The sequence below is a fragment of the Zingiber officinale genome, chromosome 7B (genome assembly GCF_018446385.1).
Source record: "Zingiber officinale cultivar Zhangliang chromosome 7B, Zo_v1.1, whole genome shotgun sequence".
In the NCBI taxonomy this organism is placed as follows: domain Eukaryota; kingdom Viridiplantae; phylum Streptophyta; class Magnoliopsida; order Zingiberales; family Zingiberaceae; genus Zingiber; species Zingiber officinale.
Window position 1 is genome coordinate 104,452,598 of NC_055999.1, and position 8,855 is coordinate 104,461,452.

The window sequence follows — 8,855 nt, forward strand, 5'->3', positions numbered from 1 at the left end:
CGCCGGATTCCGGCTGTGATCTCGCCGGAATCTGGCACGATTGCGTCTAGTCGCGATAGCGTCCGGAGTCCGGCCGCAATCCTCGACGGGTTCACCCCTTGGGCTATAGTGTGGGTGGGTCCAGGCGGCCGGAGGCCGCCGACGGTGGGCAGATGGCAGGTGGGCAGGGCGGGTGGCGGGTGCGCGAGGAGGCGCGGTGAGCACATTTGTTTCGGCGAGAACGAAGAGAAAAAATAGAGAAGAAGTTATATTTAAAAAATAAACAAAATATTAAAAAAAAATCAAATTATGTGGTTGCGGACGAATCCGCACGCCAAGGTCCGCATTTTAACAAAACTATATATATATATATATATATATATATATATATATATATATTACTGTCTTCATGGAAAATAATAAAAAAATAAAATATTTATTTATATATTCATTTTATTTTAACAATCAAACGATAAGGATATTTTACAAAATCTTTAAACCCCCCTGCTCGCCGCTGCTCAAAGGGAGAATAAAAAGATGTCCTCGCCATTCTCCTTCCACTCGCCGAGCCGCACTCTGCAACCTGAAACGGTTGTGTCAGCTATAGCAAGAAGCGCGACGTTGGCGAAGAGGCGGAGATCGGAAATCTACCTGATTCTTTCCGCTCTCCTCTCCTCCTCCATCGTAGGTAACGAAACCCTCGCCCTCGCCCGCTTTCCGCCCTTTGCCCCTTCCCCCACCTTTTCTTCTTCTTCTTCTGCTTCTTTTTCCAGGGTTTGATTTGAACTTGAGTTTTTGAGTTCAGAAATCCGGATCAATGACCTCCGAGAAGGAATTGGTGGACGGTCTTCGAGAAGTCGGGAAGCAGCTTGAGTCTCCTCCCACCGACGTCGACGATCTCCTCTCCCTCCTCGACGTAAGACCCACTTGAGATCCTCCCTTTTTATCCGTTCCAAATAGAGTGATTGGTTGTGAGTTTTCTCCACCGTTTTCATTTCAGATTGTTTTTTTTCTTCTCTTTGTCGTTCTACGCACTTGTCAGATATTTGTATCTAATATGCCTATAGTGCTTCTCTCTCTTTTTTTTTTGGATGATGGTAACATTGCACTTGCATTTATATTCTATCTAATTACTAATTTCTATTTCATTCTATATTGAGTCGTTTTTAGCATAAGAGTTTTTTTTTTGGTTATTATTGTTTGACATCTAAGGAAACTTTCATAGAACAATCCATTATTCGATTTGGATTTATTGATGAAGACATGAAGTTAACTTCTATGTTTCTGTAATTCTGTAAGAAAATACAGAATCTGTGATGGGAAGTTTTTCACAGGTAATTTGGAGTTGTTTGAGATCTAAATATTAGTGCAAAACTTTATCAACAATCTTGCTAGTATTTTACATTCTGATAGAATTAATCAAGACTTCAGAAGGTTAATTAAAAGTGAAATATGCTTGTCACGTTGTTGATAATTATTTTATTTTATCTTGTGCCAGTTTAGAGATGTGAAATATACCTAGACTATTGTCACTTAGTTGAAAATGGATTGTTACGCCAGTTTAGAGATGATTGAGATCTAAATGTTAGTATGAAAATTGATTGTTAGGTTCATGGTACTACTTTAAATCTTCCTACACTAAATTAATGCGAAAGTAATATTTCCTCTTGTGCCACTTATTACATTGATCACAAAATAGACGCTTTCTTACTTTTTAATACATCCCCCTTCTGCACAATAAGTAAATCTGTTAATTTGTTGAGTATGCGTGTCAAACTAGGAATGTTGTTTAGTGTTGTTTGCAAAGTGTGTCACACACTTGTGTTGATAGTATCTGATTTTTTTTTTTTTTTTGGAACATTCTTTATAGTATTATTTATCTTTGGCACATGGTCTTGCTTAGATATTGCCTTCTGATTTCAGCAAACTGAGAGTCTCTTAACAAGAGTCCATCAATCACCAAGTCAGTCAATTATAGATGCACTTCGTCCTGCCATGAAGATGTTGGTCGACAAGAGGCTTTTGAGTCATTCAGATGACAATGTGAAAGCGATAGTCGCTTCATGTACCAATGAGATTACCAGAATCACTGCCCCTGAAGCTCCATATAATGATGATTTAATGAAGGTCTGGATATGCGGAGTCCAGTTATCTAATGAACATCTTTTACAGTAGCATAAATTTAACTTCTTTTTTCTTAAAATAGTTATCTGTTATCTTTTATTTCTTCCATCATGTAGGAGGTGTTCCAGAACATTGTTGACACACTTGACAAATTGGATGATATATCCAGTGACTCATTCTTTAGGAGGGTTTCTATTCTTGACACCTTTGCCAAAGTTCGATCGTTTGTTGTGATGTTGGATCTTGAATGTGATGCTCTGGTTTTGAATATGTTCCGCATTTTCCTTAGAACAATTCGGTGAGGGTTTGTAGTTTTATTTTAACAATATTATTTTCTTAGTTGTTTGCGATTTTAGTAAAGTGAGATATATCATCATATAATTGCTTCATTGATATTGTATCCTTCCATAATTGTTGAAGATTAATGTTGCATTTATCAATTTTTTCTTTGGTATTTTTATCATGTTTTTATTCATGTATGACAATTAGTGGTGTCAATGAACAATGTCTAGGTTGAGTTAGTCAGTTGGATCAGGCTGTGCCAATCATGATCCACAATGGAATCAGCCTAACCCAACCTGAGTCTGGGCATAATTGGTCTGGGTTGTACTTGGACTAGCTCATAAATTGAGCAATAAAAGAAAACTCAAATATTATAATAATAATTTGTCTATATTACTTAAACATATTTAAAATAATTTGATAAGATTTTAACTTTTATAACTTTTTAGGGAGGAAAGTTAATATGTAAAATTAAATAGATAAAAAGTAAAATATTGTTTAGGGGTTGTGATATGCCCACGAATGCCTGAACCAACCCCATTCCACCCGATCTCGTTCTAGATGGAGCATGACTAGTGGGCCAGGAGAGTTGTGACCAAGCGGCTTGTGACACAAATTGACTAATTTAGTGCTTGTTGGTTGTTCTGAGTCTCATTCAAATTTATTCAAATTTTGCATCTCTCGTCTTATTCTTCTCACTAGGTTTATTGTGAGGCTTTCTAAACATTGAACCAATGCCTCCTGCAACTAGGAGAGCCATCGCCCAAGTACCTTGGACTTTGCAAACTTAGGGGCTTTAGTCGAGCCTAGAGAGCACACCATTGAAAGTATGTCGTGTGTGTTGTATGCTTTCTACTTCGTTTTAGTTAAAAATCTACATCACCTTCTCAAGAAAGAAAAACTAATCCTTAATTACTAGAGTTGTCATTGTATAACTAAGAAAATTTACCTGTTTCCAAAATACATTTGCACTTTATGGTGACTATATTTGCATATGCAATGCCACATTGAATGTGTGATTCCATAGTTCTGCATTCCTAGTTTGAAATGATAATCCATCCCGCTTCAGATTGGCCAAGTTGGATAACAGCTGGTCCATTCATTCTCTAAAATTTGCACAACTCACAAAGCTTTATTGAGATATCAAGAGACAACGAAATATACCCATTTTCAGAATTAACATCCATCGACAGAATTAACTTGCCTAAGTGAACAAAATTAGACTAGAATCGGGCTGAAAAGGGAAAGGTAGAGAAAAAAGAAAGGGTAAAGGGGGAGAAGGTGCACTTAAGGTAAAGTCAAAATGGGGTGAAGCATGTGCTTGATGTTGCTTTTGGCAGAGGCAAGCAGCAAAGCTTTGGATGCTGGGTTTGCACTAAAATTTGGTGTTTGTGGAGACTTGGTATGAGGTAAATGGTTGAGGCAAGTGGCATACCATGGCGGCAAGGATAGAGCTTGCTAGTTGACACTAACATTGCGGGTTGGGTTGGTTATCTCTAAGGTTCAATTCCTGAAGGTTCTTAACTTATGTGATTTTAACTGACTTGACCTACATCTATGAATAAGATGATATTGTTAATAAAAAAAAATATTTATTAATGAGTATATGTAATAATAGGTTCAATATGAAATGAAAGTATCAATAATCTGATATAATTTAGTAAATTATTATATATGAATAACATGATATTTTGATTAATAAGTAATGGTTGTGTACTAACTATTCATCTGGTAATATTAGCACTTATTGTTTATTAGTAGTATATACTATTAACAATTTGGCATTTTTTGATCATAATTGTAATATCTAAGAGTATGTTAGTTATCTAGTAGTAATGCTTAAATAATTTAATACAACATACTATAAACTATATGTGATTTTAGTGTAACTAAAAGATTCATTTTTATTTTCCATCATGATTTAAAGAAGCGGCTGCTTGGGTTGCATATGCAACCATGAAGACGGATTTAGAAGGGATTAATTGTATAGCACATTGGGTCTATGGTCTCTTTAGGAAGCAAGGTGCATATGTGGGCCATATATGGAGTATGTGATCTGCATATGCAATTCTAATAACATAGTTTGTCTAAATTGATTTAGATGGAACCAAATTAACTTGAAACCCCAAACTATCATACTTTTGGCAGCTTGTATGTAACATGTAAGTTTTATCTTAAACACTTGTTTTGCAATTGATAAACATTTTAGATATTTATTATATACATATTACTTACATTTACATATAGAATTTTTTTTACATTGTTGATTAATAATGATTATTATAATTCACATGTTTGCTTTGTATGATTGATGCATATTTGTCTTTGCCAAGAATTGAATGTGTTGATTAATTACTTTATAATATATATATCCTAGTCGATTTTATTAAATGGTTGTCTTTGCCAAGAATTGAATTTGTTGATTAATTACTTTATTATATATATATCCTAGTCGATTTTATTGAAGGGGAGCTTTGACGCAACGATAAAGTTGTTACTTTGTGACCAAAAGGTCACGGGTTCGAATTCTGGAAACTGCCTCTTGCAAAAAAACAGGTAAGACTGCGTACAATGGATCCTTCCCCGGGACCCGCATAGCGGGAGCTTCGTGCACCGGGCTGCCCTTTAATATTTAATATTTTAATAATATTCTCTTACATATCACATATGCACTATATAGTATGTTGATGACTTGTGTCTGCTTCTTAGAAACCTTGAATTTAAGTGTATATCTAAATTATTCAAATCATATGAAATAAAAAATTGTTTTTCTTTCTTGTTCTCCTTATTTTTATTTAAATAACCTTTTTATGATTTTAATCATATCAGTTGGTATGACTAAATTTATATTTCTTTGTCTAGTGGATCTTGATAGCAATTCCTTCAAATATGCTTTATTTTTCAATTAGCTCATTCAATCAACCTAGTTTATTAGGTTTGTCCACCGTAGTTTATTAGGTCTGCCCACCTATCTTTTTAATAGCTATTCATGAAGAAGGCTCATCCTAGTTTATTTATTTTGTTGAAAGTTCAAAAATCAATTGAATGAAAAAGGTATTCTTGACTGAGAAATGCTTTGCATGTTTTTTTGATGCTTTAAAAGAATGTAAGGTTATATTTAGTAATGAATTATAAATTCTGTCAAAGAAAATTGTTTTAATGCAAAGCATAAAATACATTTCTTGTAGATGATGATTTGAGTGTAACAATTATCTGTTTTAATCATGAGTGTTAACAACATTCAACACGATAAAACTTTTTTTTCTCTCGCATTTTTTACTTTTATGTTCTTCCATCTTCATTGTTAAATTATTACTTAGTGTCTTGCACTTCCTTATTTGGCACGGAATGAGTACACATCTAAGAGTGCAGCATTTACTTAAAGGGCCCAGAAATTATTGAAGTTGATCTCAGATTATTATTAGTATTTTCATGGCCATCCTACTCTCTTGGTATTAGTACTTCTTCCCATGGATCCTAGAGTGACAATTGGGAGAGGGGTTTCTTAACTTATAGGGCCTGGGATTTCCAAATTATGCAACAAGGGCTACAAATAGCAATATTCCTCCTGTTCTCATATGTGAGCACTACATTCATTTGATAGCATGTTCAATAAGCTCTATTTCAGTGTCATTTCTATCTGCTTCATATTCATTTTTTGCTTCATTTTACCTGTTATATGATCATCGCTTATGTCATGTCTGTTTCTCTTGCTGTATAATTCTATCTTCTTCCTTGAACTTTCAGGCCAAATCATAGTGAGATCATCTTCTCCTCCATGGAGACCATTATGACTGTTTTACTGGAGGAAAGTGATTACATCTCCCAAGAGCTTCTCTTCTGTCTTCTGGATGCTGTTAAAATTGATAATAAAGTAAAATATTGCTCCAAATTCCTATTTTTATCTATTGACTTTACTAGTTTTTTATGCTTTTGCTTTTCTGCTCAGGACACATTACCAATTGCTCGCATGCTTGCAGAAAGAGTGATCACTGATTGTGCCCCAAAACTAGAACCACACTTGAGGAAATTCGCTAAGCCGAGGAATGTTTTCTTAAGAAAGTATAGCAAAGTTGTTGCTTCCATAGTCGAAGGCAAGTCTGGTTTTAGAGGGCAACAAGCCATAAATTCTGCCAATGTCGAGGTGTTTCTCTAGACATAGTTGAGATCTTTCTTATTGAATGAAGCTGTCATTTATGTTTATAGCTTTCTATTTGCAGCATCCTAAGCCACTGTTTGAAATTTAAAGTGAACATTCCGCACAGGGAATAGGGTTTTTAAAATGTTGATGATTTGTGTGATTGCCAGGAAATTGCATTTAAGTTTAAATCAATACATTGTACTCTACTAGTTTATGTGAACCCTTTTGTTGGCTGAGGTCTTATTTTTTTGTTTAAATGACAATTTGCATTTTATCTTAAGGAACTGGCAAATACAAAGAGAGAGGATTCAGATGGTGAGACTGTTAACATTACATCCCCAAATCTAAACCCCACAGAGAGTTCTAACAAACCAAGATCAAGAGTAGGTCGTCCACGTGGTTCAAATAATTCAGGAACAAAATTAAAAATGCTGGCAGGTGCCAAGCGTAAGATTGTTGGCGAAGTTTCATCTGCAAAACAGAATTTTGAGAAAGATGTTGCAGGAGAGATGAGGCAGAAGGTATTTGTGCAGTAAATTTTCATTGTAGCTTAACCTCATCTCCAAATATGTCCTACAGCTAGTGTCTCTGTATCTTATCAGTGTCATGATAATTTTTTGTTACATTTTGCTTCTGAATATAATAATGATGACCCAGTTTCGTGACTGGCTCAGATGCAAAAACTAGATGAAAGATTACTTGGTGATAGAGTTCAAGTATGGTGGCCAGAGGATCAGCAGTGAGTTTTCCTATATATGTATATCTTTCAGTTAGAAATTGTCAAAATTTTAATTTCTACGAATTTGATTCACAGGTTCTACACTGGCAAGGTTATCCAGTACAATCACCTCACTAAAAAACATAAGGTGTTGGGCACTTTAAATTGAAGAATCCTCAATGGGTTTTCTCTTCTGTTTCGTCTGTTAATAATTTTTGTTACACTTTCAGATCTTATATGATGATGGGGATGTGGAGACACTTATGCTCAAGGAAGAGCGTTGGATGTTTGCCAGTGAAACAAGAACATCCCCGACGTCTGATCTTACTGTAAGTTGTTTTGTCCAATATCATTTTAGTTGTGTGATTTGTCAACATCTAATTTAGCAGATTTATTTTCTTCAGGAACATGCAAAAGATGCTAATGATGCTTCTCTGGACGAGTATGTGCTACTTCGATTTTTTTGCTGCATTAGTTTACATTTTAAGGATATACATAGCATCAATCAATGTTTTGATTGTCTATATGTTGCTATTATCTAATATGTTAATTGCTCATGACCTACTTGTTTTTCACCGATACATTCTTGTTGGATCTTTTGCATCCCAGCAAAGCAGCAAAGATAAAATCAAATTCTACAGCAGGAGAAATATGTGTGCAGACAGCAGTAAAAAGGTTGATTAATTTTCTTTAAACGCATTTCCTCTCCGATGATGCCATTTCTGAATCACTCCCTTAAGTAGCTATTGGCTCAAATTTCAGTCCTGCAAGTTCTGAACTGCCGAAGCGAAAAGGCCGACCACCTAAAGTTGGAAGCTCTGGGCAATCTAAGCCCAAGGAAGATGTTTCTCCCAAGGTTGAAAAGAAGCCTTTGTTCGATGGCACACATGAACCTAAAAGCAAAATCACAGTTGACGATAAAGATACACACAGAAGTAAACCTGATGAAGAGTTATCGAAACTGGACCAAAAGCCAAAGGATATACCTTCCCCGAATGCAAGTGGTATCGAACCAAAGACAAGTTTAGATTCCAAACAAGAGAACTAAAGATTTGGAGATGTGGAGGCATTATCAAACGTCTTGAGAGAGTTAAGATTTGAAATTGAGTTTGTAATCCTGTTGGCTACTGAACTCGGTTCAGGCAATCACATTACTCCAAGGAGTTGTCTTATGAGCTTTTTAATCTGATTATTTCTTGTTTTTATTTAGTTCACTATTGGAACTGATCCGGCAGTAAGAAAGGGGGACCCACTTTCTGAAGGGTCTCAGCCTGAGGACCGATGAAAGGCTGTGCGGTGGATGGCCGAGCTGAGCGGATAGGTAGGTCCGAACGGAGCTATAGATAAACCCATCCATGGGCTCATGTTTCCGACGCCCAGGCAGGAAGACCGAAGGGCCGAGCGGGAGTCCGATTGGCAGGGGCCAAGGGCCGAGGGGGTTGTCCGTTCGGCCAAAATAGGGGCGAGGGTATAAAGGGGGTCGAGCGGCCTATGCGCTCGACTCAGGATATGAGATATCAGCCGAAGCATGTCTAATGATTAGGCCGTACACAAGATCGCACGATCTTGCCGTCACATCATGGAGAGGCTGATACAGTAACAGTATGGTCT

At 36.2% G+C, this 8,855-nt stretch overlaps 1 protein-coding gene across 2 annotated transcripts; it reads left to right on the forward strand.

Moving 5' to 3' along the window:
- The first annotated feature begins 491 nt into the window (after positions 1 to 491).
- On the forward strand, positions 492 to 8,436 carry LOC122006666. 2 transcript variants are annotated; one of them, XM_042562244.1, is made up of 13 exons: positions 492 to 667; positions 753 to 895; positions 1,903 to 2,106; positions 2,220 to 2,401; positions 6,133 to 6,259; positions 6,335 to 6,529; positions 6,808 to 7,047; positions 7,201 to 7,265; positions 7,341 to 7,392; positions 7,475 to 7,573; positions 7,649 to 7,686; positions 7,854 to 7,919; positions 8,007 to 8,436. In XM_042562244.1, exons 2-13 carry the CDS (start codon positions 797 to 799, stop codon positions 8,290 to 8,292), a joined length of 1,653 nt encoding a protein of 550 aa, XP_042418178.1. In that variant the 5' UTR covers positions 492 to 667; positions 753 to 796; the 3' UTR covers positions 8,293 to 8,436. The 2 variants fall into 2 exon arrangements, with proteins under 2 accessions (XP_042418178.1, XP_042418179.1); XM_042562245.1 differs by having other exon boundaries at positions 785 to 895.
- The last annotated feature ends 419 nt before the right edge of the window (positions 8,437 to 8,855 follow it).